Below are 14,539 nucleotides of genomic sequence, written 5' to 3'. Positions count from 1 at the left end.
CACAAATATAAGATGTTTCGGCATTTTAAATATGATCTACATACAGACTGAAATGAGTGAATAAACACACTAAAACATGTCTATATACATTTGATTTAAAAAAGTTAGACCATCTTATATTTGTGAACAGAGGGAGTAGCTGTCAGTTTCGAATTTGTTCACCTAATCACCTGTTTGGTAATATATTATATGTTTTGAGAAAGTGATGTTATAATATGTACATTAATATATGATAATGTTTACAGTCATATAGTAAATTGAACTAATTTGTTGGTTTTGATGTGTTATCTTGCACATAATTCAAGGGTCTTATATTACCGGAAAAGATTTTCGCCCCGCTTTATATATAAAGTAACGATCATCAATAACCCGGTACAAACGCACGCCACCATAACATACGCACACATCCAAGGCAGGACACAGAGGCGCTGAGCGCAACAACACCAGTCCTAGCACTACAAGAGCAACCAGGGTCTTTAACCGTGAACACGCCACCGCGAAGAGAGAAGCCGCATACGATGAACCGTAGGCTCCAAGGCGGCGCCTTCAGGAAGGTTACGACATCGGAGCACCGCCACCGCCCGATTCAAGAATCAGATTTTCCCCTGGAGCAGCACGATGGGCAATGAGAGCCGTGACGACGCCTTCAAGAAGGGAACGAGCTTCGCCGCTGTCGGTCTGTCCGAAGATAGAACATGTTTTCACTCCGGCCAACACTCACCGCCACCGAACGCCACACCCCGGCTACCACGCCGCCCACACGGCCATGGCCACCGGGCAGCACCGAGCCACGGGCTCTACCCATGAGCACCGCGCTACCACCACCAGGACCGTCGTCCCAGCATCCAAGACCTTGAGACCACCTCACCCGAGACTCGCCGCCACACCAACCAAAGAGACGAGCAGAAACACCACGCCTTTCGCACCCATGGGCGGCACCCAGCATCGAGACCCAAAGAGCCGGCCAAAACTGGCCTCCGTCGACCTGTCCTGCTGCACCGGGCGCGAGACGAGCTCCCCGGTGTCTCAGCACCACCAGACAGGAGGCAAGGATGATTCTGTGGCCGCCCCAGGTGGCGGAATCATCCCTTAACGATGGACCGCGGATGGGTGAGAGCCAACCCTTCGACGAATGTAGCGCCTAGACGACAAGGAGAGGGGTCAAAGGCCGAAACAAGCCGCCTACGAATGAGCTGACGCTGCAGCCGACCTGCCAAGCTGCTGTGGAGCCACCCATAGCCGGAGCAGCAGCCACACCGGGCCACTTCTCAACCCGCGCCGCCCGCTGAGCTCCAAGCTAAGGATCCGCTGGGCACGCGACCAACAGATCGACCAGCCCATTGGCCGCCATGGACCACGGCCGGAAGCAGCTGACCACACCAAGCCAGGGGCCAGCTCAGGCGTGCACGCGCACGACCCCGCTACCGATGCCCTCCGCCCCTGCACCCAGCCGCGACATGACAGCTGCCACCGCCAGAACCGCCCTCCGCCATGAACCTTCGCACCGGCTGCTCGCAGCCCCCAGCGCCCCAAGACTAGCCGCATCCATGCAGCCACCACAGCAACCACGGCCGCCCGCGTTGCCGTGCCCTGCACAAGCGTCGCGTCCTCGGGTGGCAACCGCATCCCGCACTGCAGGGGGGCGCAGAGGAGGAAGAGAACCCCCGCAGCCAGCTACGCTGACCGGGCTTTGCCCGTTGACGGCAAAGGGAAAGTTGGTGGCAGCTCGATCTAGGGTCCCCCCCACCCCCGCGCGCGCGCTCCACCTCATGCTTGAGGGTCTTGTATTTTGGCACATATGTTTTGCATTTCTTTTCGGTAATTTATCTGTGTATTCGTTTCTGGTAAAAAAAATGTGATAAATATGATAGCACACATCTGTCTCCGCTCAGCTAGCTGTCTTTTTTTTCTTAGATGGAACAACAGTTTACTATCATCTACTCCTTCCATCCAGAAATACTTATCATCAAAATGAATAAAAGGGGATGTATCTAGATGTATTTTAGTTCTAGATACATCCCTTTTTGTCCATTTTGATGGCAAATATTTTCGGACGAAGGGAGTATATAACGTTTTACATATTTTAATATGGACTGAAATTAATAAATAGATAAAATAAAACATGCATACATACATCTGATTCAGAGAAAGTTAAAACATACTCGCTCCGTCCCAAAATAAGTGTCTTGACCTTAGTACAAATTTATACTAAAGCTAGTGCAAAGTTGAGACACTTATTCTGGGACAGAGGGAGTATTATAATTTGGAACAAAGAGAGTACTACCTGTCCGTTTGGAAGAAAATATGTAAATATTAGCGGTTGTTTCTTCGGACATGGAGTTTGTGAGCTTGAGCTCACACGCATCCTTTGCTAGTAAAATCCAAAAAATACAAAAAAAATTAAAATCTGTTTTTTTAACTTTGATGTGTGTTTCATATGCGAGCAAATTTTTACGATGAAATGACATTTGCGGAGGCGGCCATCGTGAAAATTTACACGCAGTGAAACACAAATCAATATTTGTTGCCAAAAAATGAGTTTTTTTTAATTTGTTAAGTTTTTTTTTTTTGAATTTATTATAGCAAAGGGTGGATGCGAGCTCGAGCTCACAAGAGCACTCTGCTGTTTCTTCTTTCTTTTCTGTTGGCCGCAGCGTAAGTTCCATGTAGGTACGTATAAATGGCGGGCTCCTCCCTCCCGCCTTCTACTTACTTATTTTAGCCAACGCGACGAACAGGACGACATCGAGGCGATCAGCCCAAGGGAGGGGAATAATGATGGATTTGGCGGCAACACAAGAGGAATAATCCGCCGCTGAATCCTTCCGATCGTCGTCCCCATCGATCACCGGCCGTCTTTTCGGGCTCCGGCGGAAGACGGGAACAAAATGGACGAGCTTTCCCAGGAGCAAATCCAGGAGTTCCGGGAGGCCTTCAAGCTCTTCGACAAAGACGGCGACGGTACGCGCCCTCGATCAATCAATCCAATGGTTCTTCTTCCCGCGCTCCTCCTGATCCGATTCGACCGATCGATTCGCGCGCGCTGTCGATTGATTTTGATTTTTGCGACGGCGGGTGATTTGGGCGGGCGCAGGGACGATCACGACCAAGGAGCTGGGGACGGTGATGCGGTCGCTGGGGCAGCACCCGACGGAGGGTGAGCTCAAGGACATGGTGGAGGAGGTGGACGCCGACGGCAGCGGCACCATCGACTTCAACGAGTTCCTGGGGCTGGTGGCGCGGCAGATGCGCGGGGACGCCGAAGCCGAGGAGGAGCTCCACGAGGCCTTCCGCGTCTTCGACAAGGACAACAATGGCTTCATCTCCCTCGACGAGCTCCGCACCGTCATGAAGAACCTCGGCGAGAAGCTCTCCGAGGACGAGCTCAACGAGATGCTCCAAGAGGCCGACGCCGACGGCGACGGCCAGATTAACTACAAGGAGTTCGCCAAGGTCATGATGGCAAAGTGAGTACTGCCCCTCCAATGTCCACCCAATCGACCCTGCTGCCTGCTGATCAACATTCCATTCCATTACATTCTTCTCGAAGATCATATCAGCACTCTAGGATTGCATTGTTGAATTTCTCCTACTGATCAAGCTAAAAAAAAGGTTCTAAGTAGATCATTTTCGCAAAAAAAAGGTTCTAAGTAGATTGTTGCATTGTTGAATAGTGATGGATTTGATATTTCCCAGTTAATTGTCAGATTCTAAGTAGATCATTTTCGCAAAAAAGGTTCTAGGTAGATCAAGTTGCACATCAGTTTTTTTTCCCATGCGATCCTTGAGAGGATCGGGTTCCACTATCAACCAGTAATGGAACAACAAACATAAAAACAGCATCCATGTGCGGTAGACCAAAGTTCAAAAGCATCAAAAACATCATTTGACCGAAGGTTATCAAGTTGCCCATCATGAAACCTAGAGTTGCACAAAGACATTGCTTGCAATTTTGGGTGTGCTTGGTTGTATATTACCACGCTTAAATTTGCACATTATTTCTGAATACACAATTATCTGATTTCTGTTGGATAAGGAATGTCATGATAGTCGACTTACAACCAAATATTTTCTAGTCGATATGGGCCCGTTGTGATGCAACGAAATCCAACTGAGTGAAACGAAATAACGAAATTTATAAGCTCGGTCTAACGGCGTACACGGTTCATTTGCATATGCAGACGGCGAGCAAATGCGGAGGAACATGGAGCTGGCGATCACGGTGGGTCGGATCACTCACACGGCGGTGGGGGCGGTTGCCCATGTACAATTCTCTAAGAAGAGAAATTTCAGGGTTTTCTTTTGCTTTTATAGTCTGAATTACAGCCGGAAGAAGTGTAAACGAGTGAGTGAGAACAAGTAAAGCAGGATACCCCGTGATTCGCAAGAGTGAAAGACTTTACTTATAGGTGCATTAATTCACCAATCTTTTAAATAGGTTCATTGCTCTGGCCTAGAATACGATTACTCCGGCATAGGCTACGTGAGCTCAAAGTAGGTTTACCAGACAAAATGATAAGTCTAACATTCCCAGCTAACCAAGCAAAGCCGGTGGTTTCTTAGTCACGGCCAGCTAAAACAAAAGTTTCATTAAAGAGCGTCCTCAAGGAATATAAAATTTTCATGGTGCTATTCCAGAGCTACCATCCATGCACGAATACCCTCGTTTAAAAGAATAATCCGTTGAACAAAGAAAAAGCACATTCATCTGTGGGTGCAAAACGGTTGTGAAACTATCAAAGAAAAATAAAAACACATCTGAGGATCCTTTATAGATGTTGATCTTTATCCAACTACCAGTCAATTCACCTAGAATCCTAGATAAAAGTTAAAATAGTCAATTCACCTAGAATCCTAGATAAAAGTTAAAATAGTTAATCGAGATGGACCCACCTACATCAGACTAAATAAATATTGGCATTCCTTTTAAAGTTGAGGTCTACCCCCTCTTGTCCATGGAAGGACATGTGAACTCACCACTTGGGTGAGTGATGTGTGTGTTTGGTTAAGGCCGGGACGGGGAAAGTCCCGGCCCAATCTACCCTGTTCCATGGGGTGGGGTGGGGTGGGGGGGGGACTCCTCTGAAGCCGTTGAACGAAACCCACTTCAAAGTTCAGGGGATTGATTCACAAGTATGAGATCAACCTAATTACTTCCTGGGAGGATTAGTTTCACTAGGCTTTGTTCCATTCTAGGGGGTTTAAACCTATAGGGGATCCCATCCCTGGAGGGATTGGGTGAACCCCCTCCCGTCATTCAATCCCACTAACCCTTCTCCCTCCATTCCCCTGCTACTAATATCCATTCGGTTAAACCTTCAGCCCATTGAACAAACAGTACTACTGTGCTGCTTTGTCATATAAAGAACATCGTCATAAAACTTACTATTGTGTTGCTCTATTGTACAAGGAACATCGTAGAAAACTTACTACGGCGGAAACTTTGGCTCTCAGATTCGGTCTTGCCCTTGCGCAAAGGATGGGATGCAACCAACTCGTTATTAATTATGACAATCTTGAGGTCATTGACACTATGAAGACGGGTGGTCATTCTTTGGGGGCGGCGGCTGTTTTCGACGACTGTTATCATTCCATTTGCGATTTTACTATTTGTAGGTTTGAACATTGTAATAGGGAAGCAAATAAAGTTGCTCATGAGCTCGCTAGGTTGGCTAGATTTTCTTTGACGTATGATTGGCTTGAGGAGCCTCCAATTGAACTTGTACCCTTTCTCATAAATGATATAACTGTTATTTCAAATGAATAAAGTTGTGTGTATTATTTTTCAAAAAAAGGAACATCAGAAAAAAATATGCTTTCAAGTACTGCTGTGTTGTTGTATTGCTGCAGAACTGAAAAGAAAGATCAGAAAACTTACAAGTTCAGAACAATGGTTATATTATTGAATAGAAGAACACAACAATACAAGGACCAGCAACAACAGTCGCCAAGCATTGTTCGCATGCCAGCACTTAAAAACTTACAGGTTCCAACATATAACATCCATGTGCATCAATGAGATTACAGAATGATATGATTTAATATTAGATATCAAGTTCTAATAAAGCCATAGGGTAGTTCAGAATTCCAACGAGCATCTCTCGGGTGGCGAACATCTCATCGAGGATGGCCACAACAGCCATGGCCAGTTGCAAAATATAGCACGGATGAGCCTTCGCCTCAGATGGCATGCACTAGTCGACGAGGTTGACACGCTCGCGAAAGTCTGACGCTTCTTGGTCCCACCAATGTCGTGCCTCTGTCCCTGCCACCTTCGTTGTGGCCACTGTCGCCTAGGGTTCGCGAGAGGAGAATGGGAGAGAGGAGCAACTCATTTTTTTCGGTGCAAGGGCAATGGTTGATTCCACGCGGGGAGAGGCAGGGATTGATTCCCCAATGAAACCCAGCGCTTTTGGAAGGGACCGGCCGAGGTGTAACCCACGTTGGGTTTAACCAAAGAGAACCCGGCGCTTTTGGAAGGGATAGGTCGGGGTGTGAACCCCCTGTGGGTTTAACCAAAGAGAGAGATACCAAGCTCACCTGCATTTCACCCCAGCAGGGCAAAACCGCTGGGTTCGATCACCACATGACACATGTGATAATCAATCCAAACAATTCAAAAGAAGAAAAAACCGCTGGGTTCGATCAGGTTTCAGCCCCGATCCGGATAGGGGTGGGTATAACCGAACATGGCCCTCGGGGATTTTGGTTTCCCTATATAGCCAAACATGGCCTAACCGGTGACCACTTTATTATATTTAAATTATCATTTTGCACTTCTATTATATACTCCCTCTGTAAACTTCTATAAGATGTAAACTTCTATAAGATAAATAGTGATCTAAATGATCTTAGTCATCTAAACGATCTTATAGAAGTTTACAGAGGGAGTATCTGTATACTTCCTTTGTTGTGACTTCTTTTTTTAATTTCTCAATATGTTTCCAATGGTAGTAATAATAACAAACAAAGGTCTTTCAGTAATTACAACATGAGCAATTCCAGCGAGCCAATGCATCATCTTAGGTTACGACAAGCAAAGCATACATGAAAGATAACCTGCTTTCTTTTTCGCAAATAACATTCATACATTTTCACAACGAGCTGATCAACAGACTGCCGATGATGCTAACCTCCTCAAATATACACTATCACGATATTCACGGCTACAGCACTCTTTCTTCTTTTCTAGAAGAAATACCTGAATACTTCTGAGCTATGACTCTGCATGTTTTTCCTCTACTTACTGGGTGGTCACGCTCTTCGCCAGATTCCTTGGTTGGTCAACGTCGAATCCACGAAGAACGGTGAGATGGTATGCGAGCAACTGAAGCAGAGATAACAAAACATTCTTCAGTGGGCAAACTTAGCAAGAAAATTGAATTCGAAATTTGACAGAGAGAAAGAAGAAAGCTGGGGCTAACCTGTAACGGTATTATGTTAATCACTGGCTGGAGACAGTCCGCGACCTTTGGAACTTCAATCACTCTACAAGATCCGCGGGGATTGACAGCAGAGGCATCTCCCTTTGAGCACATTATGATCAGACGCCCCTTGCGAGAAAGGAGCTGCTGGATCACGGACTGTTGCTTGCTGCAAAAGGAGAATAACAGTATTAGGTATTTTCCGTCTGAAACAAAAACTGATCGAGAAGCTCTGCTCAAAGCGATTACCTGAAGCATGCGTCGCGTGTTGCAATGACGATGATGGGAAGGTTTTCATCCACTAGGGCTAGTGGCCCGTGCTTCATCTCACCAGCAAACATGCCTTCACTATGCATCAGCGCAACCTCCTTAACTTTGAGAGCACCCTCTAAGGCAGTGGCATAGTTATAACCTCTTCCAAACACGAGGAGCGATTCCGAGTCGATCAATGAAGAGGCAAGTTCCTTCATTTCAGAGTCAAGTTTCAGAACTTGACTCGCATTGCCTGCATGGTGATGTTGCATATGTTTGAAAACGTCAATGGAATATAGCACTTCTACAGAGTGCATGGTACATGGTTGATTCAAGTAAAAACATACTTGGAAGACTGAAAAGACCACTGATGATAGCTTCCCTTCTAGCTTGAGTGGATATTTGGTCAGATCCAATAGCCAAGGCCATCATTGCCATGACTACAATTTGACTTGTGTATGCCTGCACAATTTTCAAAGACTGTTAGGGAACAAGATGCCAAAAAACTGAAAACTACTGCAAGAGGAGAATGCACAAAAGCTTACCTTAGTGCTAGCAACACCAATTTCACAACCAGCGTTGATATGAATTCCACAATGTGTTCTTCTTGAGAGTGTGCTTCCAACAGTATTTGTTATGCCAACACAAAGTGCTCCATTTTCCAGTGCATAATCAAGAGCAAGAAGGGTATCTGCTGTCTCCCCTGACTGGCTAACAAAAACAGCAGTGTCCTCTCTGTAGATGGGACCTTGTCTGTCCAGCAAGTCACTTGCAACCTCCATTGTCACAGGAATACCTAATGCAAAAGTAATGCAAGGGATAGAAAGACATGTTAAAAGATCACTACCTAAATAAGCATTGCATTAGTGTTTTCATTTCTAAAGCTTCCACATAAGGACAATGCAGCAGACAAACTGAACTGACTCACCTGTTAGTTCTTCCACAAAAGTTCTCGCAGCTAACGCAGCATTGTAACTAGTACCACAGCCAATAAAGACTACTCTTCTACTGCGTCTAATTGTTTTGAGGTGTTCCTTCAGTCCCCCCAAAAGAACTGCACCATCCTTTAGTCTACCCCTCATCGTTGTCGTCAGTGAATGTGGTTGTTCATGGATTTCTTTTTGCATGAAGTGGTCATAGTTTCCTTTCTTTATTTGCTCAACTTCCATCTCAAGAACAGATAATGCTCGTTGCACAGATGCTGGCTTCTCTTTGTCATGGTCAAACTTAAGGATAGACACACTGCCATCCTGCAATATGTAAATTGTTAGAACATGAGCAGGTATAAAGTATAAAGTGCAAGCTTCATGAAAGAAGCAAAATGCGGCTGATAGTACGCCTTCAGCTTTTAGTTTGGAATCACCGAAAAAGGAGGGTCAACAATGACAAAGATTAAGGTAGTGAATCATTCTTCTTAGAGCATGCTAGCAGGCAAGCAAGAATAGTGCATATTTTCCAAAAGTATATTCCCAAAACCACGCCGATCAGGAAAACAGCATTTGTAACAAAAAGGAGGGAAAAGAACAATTATGGGTAGGGATGGATACTAACAAGAGAACACTTGAGCTGTACCTTGATATGAACGATTTCATTATCTTCAATAGCTAAATAGTTCTTCGTATGCTCCACTATAGCACATAAATCACTGGAGAAGAATAGCTCTTTTGGCTTTCCGTTTGCTGTCAGGGCTTTGACATCATTGAATGATTTCCCGCTCTTTTGACCACTCAATTCCTGAAAACACAAGAGACAAGAGAGTCAAAATTTGTAAAACATAAAAGTTCAACTCAACAGAAGCGGAATTAGAAGATCTATATGGTCACATTGACCAGAAAATGGAAAGCATAGCAACACAATAATGATTGACAGAAAAAGGAAATTATTACCAAACTATAAAGGACAGACCCAGTGCTAGAAGCTCCCACACCAGGTGGGGTCTGGGGAAGGATTATACGAGGCAAGCCTTATCCCTGCACAGTGCAATGCAGAGAGGCTGCGTCGAAAATTATTACCAAACTATCCTCATTATTAAACAGACAGACTTCTCCAAAAAGCATTAAAACTAATCTGCAACCAGTATACTGTGCAGGGGTTAAGTGGAATGAAACACGTGTCAGCTAGCCATGTACTCCTTCCGTCCCATAATACAAGAGCGTCTTTGACACTAGTGAAGTGTCAAAAACGCTCTTATATTATGGGACGGAGGGAGTAATTTACTACATCGAGTAGTTGATGTGTAACTTGTGAGTAGTCCCCTTCGCGATAAAACACATACGACAAAAAGGCATATACCAATCATATATATGCAGAAGTAGAACTAACATCCTGCTTCAAAGCTTTATGTTTTGTTAGGGGTAAAGGTTTGTGTTGTCGCTTTGCGGTTTTTCCGCATTTCATATTTTTGGAAGCAAGCGGCCACAAGCATGCAGAGATGACAAGGCATGTATTAACATGTTAGGGTCAGCAATACCGCGCATGTCAAAAGGCATACCAAATTAGAAGAATAATTTCGTATAACTTGAAGAGCAAGAAAAAAAATCTGAGCATACCATAAAAACTTGCACGGACAAAATTAGAAGAAAAACTTCTTGAGGTGCACCAACCAAATAGCAAGAAAAGATACAAGGACTCTTTTGCTTACGTTGACACCAAGTATCAGTGTGCTGCCTCGTTTGCATGCAATCAGCTCGTTGGGGTAGTGTGGACTTTTAAAAATAAGGGCGTAGGCGCCTTCAAGCTGCCTCATGACTTCGTTAACAACTTGGCTAAATGTCACATCACCTGTGAAAATAATAAATTGTAAGAACAAAGAAGTCACCTTAAATAAAACTAACACCAGCATGTTCAATCAGTAACTATTTTTGTTTGCAATATGGTATAAAGCCAAGACGCCTTGAGTTCAATATGGTAAAAGTAATTGCGCTGCATCATTCTGATGACTAAAATCTAGAGGAGCCAAGATGCCAGGGTGAGTGCTGAAATATGTTGTCCACCTATCTCCAACAGGTGAGCTTTTTGGCAAATTTGTTCTGTGCATGCATTTCAATAAATAAATACCCCCTCCATTCCTAAATATAAGTCTTTTAACAGATTTCAATATGGACTACATACGGATGTATATAGACATATTTTAGAGTGTAGATTCATTCATTTTGCTCCGTATGTAGTTCATATTGTAATTCTAAAAAGACTTATATTTAGGAACGGAGGAAGTAAGTACTAGTATGCTCCAAACAAACTTATGAGAAACTACAGAGCACAGTATATCATGTGAGTTTTTGCTATAGCGACAATATCACATCATAAAGAACATATATACCTTCTCCATCATGAGCCTTATCAAAAACAAACTTTGCTAGCTTAGGGATGACTTCTGTGTCGGTATCAGACTCAAAGGTGAAACCATGCCGAGTAAGTGTCTCTTTCAGAACCTGTATAGGTACATCACAAAGACCAAGTTAGAATAGAACACAAAAATTTCTCATTCCATCATGTTATCCATGCAATATAATTTGATACCTCACAAGGTTAATCATAATCATGCATACAAGTTTCAGATACTTGCGAGCCACAAATGTGTGATAAGCAAATTATCATCTTGTGAATTATGATATTACGTATTGCAATATGGTTTAAACATTTAAAGAACCATTTAAACTGAACCATTTAAAATTCCAGTTACTAAATAATCGACTGAACTCGGTTTAGTTTCTTCTTTCTTTTTGAAATCCTTTTGCTGTTTAGCAGTAGTATATGAGATAGACAACCCATGTGGCGGACCGGGAGATTAAACTTATTATAGTCCTTCCCGCCCAAAAATAAATAAATTCTTATAGTCCACTAGCACAAGGTCATCCTAGTGGCAATAATGCACAATGCATGTGCATCTACAACTGTAAGGATAACTAGGATCAAAATCAAATGGTATACTTATACAAAAAAAAATCTGTATACTGCTGGGGAAAAAGCCTGTAAACAAGATCATAAGAAAAGAGTAAGCAAACCTCATAGTTTGTGATGATGCCATTGTGCACGACCAAGAACTCATCACCGGCGCCGGAAGATTGCGGGTGGCTGTTCCTCGGGGCTGGTACGCCGTGGGTGGCCCACCTGGTGTGAGCAATTCCAGCATGCACATTGAATGCGGCATCCAAGTTCACATCCTTCTCATCAACCTCTGAAGAGCAAAACATAAGTTGAGCAAGTCGTTAGATTATGTGCTTGAAATTTGGGTAGCCAACCTGCCGTGCATCAGGATAAGTGGCAGAATTTGGAAGTGGGACTTGCATGCAGTAAAATTGGCCCAAAGCATGCGCCAAATTGCATCAATAACTGTCAGATGGCATAATAAATCTAAAAAAAATGACTTGATCCTAACGGGGTGAATTGTGTATAATCTGGAAAGATCCAGAATGTTGAGGCCTATGAGATCCCGAGTCAAAATGCGAAAGGCGCTGACCGCAGAATTCCCCTCCCGAAGATCATCATCAAATCCAAAACTGAGTAGAGCAGAATCCAAATTGCGGAAGCTTTAGCCGCCTAAACGTAAAAACCATGCCTCCTTTGACCGAGAGGAGCGCCTAGAAGGCGGACCCGGCTGGAGCACAACCAGAGGCGGAAAAGCAGGCGCTCACCGGCGTAGACGGATCGCACGAGGTTCTCGATCTTGCCCTCCTGCCGGTACACGAGCGGGGGCGCCCCGGCGTAGGGAGGCGGCGCGGAGCCGGGCGCAGGCGGCGCGGAGCCGGGCGCAGGCGGCGCCGGGAGGTCCGCGTCGACCGCTATCCCGGAGGAGTCGTAGCCGCGGTACTCGAGCCGGCGGAGGCCGTTGAGGAGCACCTCGAGGACGTAGCGGCGCTCCCGCGAGACATTGTAGTTGAGGTAGGCGAAGATCCCGCACATCCTCGGCGCGCGGGCCGGAGCTGGGGGAGCTGCTTGGAGAGGAGCGGAGGAGGTCGGAGGTGGAGACTCGGAGGGAGGAGTCGACCGACCGAGCTGGAGGAGGAAGGAGGAAGGAAAAGGCCGCGTATTTTGGGCGGAGGCTCTCCCTTTGAGCACGTTTTATATGTTTGGTGTGGGTTGCACTTGCGCACGCCTGCTGACGGGAAGAGGAGGTCAGGTCAGCGGTTTAACTGAAATCAGGAGGACGGAGGGTGCCGCCGGCCGGCCGGCGTGGGAGACGATTGCTAACCGGCTGTGGAGATTGAGGAGTGGGTCGCCTTCGCTTCTCTGGGATCTGGGGAGGAGGGCGTGATTTAGGTGAAGTGAGAGGACTTAGATTTAGAGCCATGTTGTGTCCATGTTTAACAAACACGTTGCACAGCGATGTTTTTTCATCAATAAAAAAAATCAAGAAGAGAAAAGACATATGAACCAACCTATGGTTGGATGGTTATGTGGACAGTGGTATATTCCGGGTGAGTGTATGCGCATATATATTAGTGCTTGCGTCTGTAATGTGTTTAAAAGAAAAATGCATGTTGCAACTATTTTAAATAAAAACGGGGTCACCAGTTAACTGAAAAGGAGTTTTGATTCAGCCGAATTGCCCCGAAACCCTCTTCCTTCTCCTGGTTTCTTTCTCCTCCAACGAATGATTTCTTCCTCCTTCGGACGGAAGTCCTACCGCCACCCCCCACCCCACCCCAACTAGCCCTCTAAACCTTCACATACCAAATTTGTTGTCGGCTACCACATATTCCTCGCTCATTGTCAGCCGAACTACCAACCCCTGCAACGCCCAATCTGCAGCGTCTCGAGCCGGAGCCTCTAGCGTGTTGTCGCCGTCCCCCAACCAGCTCTCTAAACCTCGACATACCAAATTTGACGTCAGCTGCCACACATTTCCCACTCATTGTCAGCCGAACTGCTAACCCCTGCAACGCCCAATCGGTAGCGCTCGAGCCGGAGCCTTTGGCGTGTTGCCGCCGCCCCCCAACTAGCCCTCTAAACCCACATACCAAATTTGTTGTTGGCTACCACGCATTCCCAGCTCATTGTCGACCAAACTACAACCCCTGCAACGCCCAATCGGTAGCGCTCGAGTCGGAGCCTATGGCGTGTTGTCGCCGCCCCCCCCCCAACTAGCCCTCTAAACCTCCACATACCAAATTTGTTGCCGGCTATCATGCATACCCCGCTCATTGTCGGCCGAACTACCAACCCCTGCAACGCCCAATCGGCAGGGCTCGAGCCAGAGCCTCTGGCGTGTTGCCGCCGCCCCCAACTAGCCCTCTAAACCTCCACATACAAATTTGTTGTCGGCTACCAAGCATTTCCCACTCATTGTCGGCCGAACTGCCAACCCCTGCAACACCCAATCGGCAGCGCTCAAGCCAGAGCCTCTAGCGTGTTGTCGCCGCTCCCCAACTAGCCTCTAAACCTCCACATGCCAAATTTGTTGTCGGCTACCACGCATTCCCTGTTCAGACCAGTCAATCTATTGCCGCTCCTCCACCGACATTGTTGCAGACAACCACGTCATCCCCGATTTTGGCGCGGTCCTGATGAGGCCTTGTCGAAGATGTTGCGGCCAGCGGCGTCACCCCGACTCGGCCTCTCGCGACGTGATGCTCCTTTATACCACCATGATCAATTGGCACTACATTTTTTTCGGTTGTGTGTGAACTAGCAAATCTGTATAAATAGCAAGTTCTATTAGCCTCGCGCCCATGACTATTGATAAACAACAAGCATGTCTTGATAGCTAAGATAATATCAAAATATTACTTTAGTCTAGTGTTAATAACAATTATATAACTAACTAAAACAATATGTTGATCACATAAAAGAAGGCTGCTAGTCGCATCCATGGGTTGGTCTCGAGTATTATAGATGGTGGCATCACTACTCTACAATACGAT

At 45.8% G+C, this 14,539-nt stretch overlaps 2 protein-coding genes across 3 annotated transcripts; one reads left to right on the top strand and one right to left on the bottom strand.

The window, feature by feature from the left end:
* Positions 1-2,664: 2,664 nt before the first annotated feature.
* On the top strand, positions 2,665-6,019 carry LOC123124607 (neo-calmodulin). 2 transcript variants are annotated; one of them, XM_044545194.1, is made up of 3 exons: positions 2,665-2,961; positions 3,095-3,467; positions 5,851-6,019. In XM_044545194.1, exons 1-3 carry the CDS (start codon positions 2,889-2,891, stop codon positions 6,017-6,019), a joined length of 615 nt encoding a protein of 204 aa, XP_044401129.1. In that variant the 5' UTR covers positions 2,665-2,888. The 2 variants fall into 2 exon arrangements, with proteins under 2 accessions (XP_044401129.1, XP_044401130.1); XM_044545195.1 differs by lacking the exon at positions 5,851-6,019 and adding an exon at positions 4,182-4,395 and having other exon boundaries at positions 2,673-2,961.
* Positions 6,020-7,048: 1,029 nt separating this feature from the next.
* On the bottom strand, positions 7,049-12,890 carry LOC123120452 (glutamine--fructose-6-phosphate aminotransferase [isomerizing] 2). The gene is made up of 11 exons (XM_044540446.1): positions 12,311-12,890; positions 11,681-11,853; positions 10,996-11,107; positions 10,318-10,457; positions 9,249-9,410; positions 8,605-8,926; positions 8,222-8,472; positions 8,024-8,138; positions 7,674-7,929; positions 7,425-7,593; positions 7,049-7,327 (listed from the first exon to the last, which is right to left on the bottom strand). The coding sequence occupies exons 1-11, from the start codon at positions 12,576-12,578 to the stop codon at positions 7,244-7,246; spliced, it is 2,052 nt and encodes a 683-aa protein (XP_044396381.1). The 5' UTR covers positions 12,579-12,890; the 3' UTR covers positions 7,049-7,243.
* Positions 12,891-14,539: the final 1,649 nt, after the last annotated feature.

The sequence above is a fragment of the Triticum aestivum genome, chromosome 5D (assembly GCF_018294505.1).
Source record: "Triticum aestivum cultivar Chinese Spring chromosome 5D, IWGSC CS RefSeq v2.1, whole genome shotgun sequence".
NCBI classification, from domain to species: domain Eukaryota; kingdom Viridiplantae; phylum Streptophyta; class Magnoliopsida; order Poales; family Poaceae; genus Triticum; species Triticum aestivum.
This window is presented reverse-complemented; position numbering and strand designations above follow the sequence as displayed.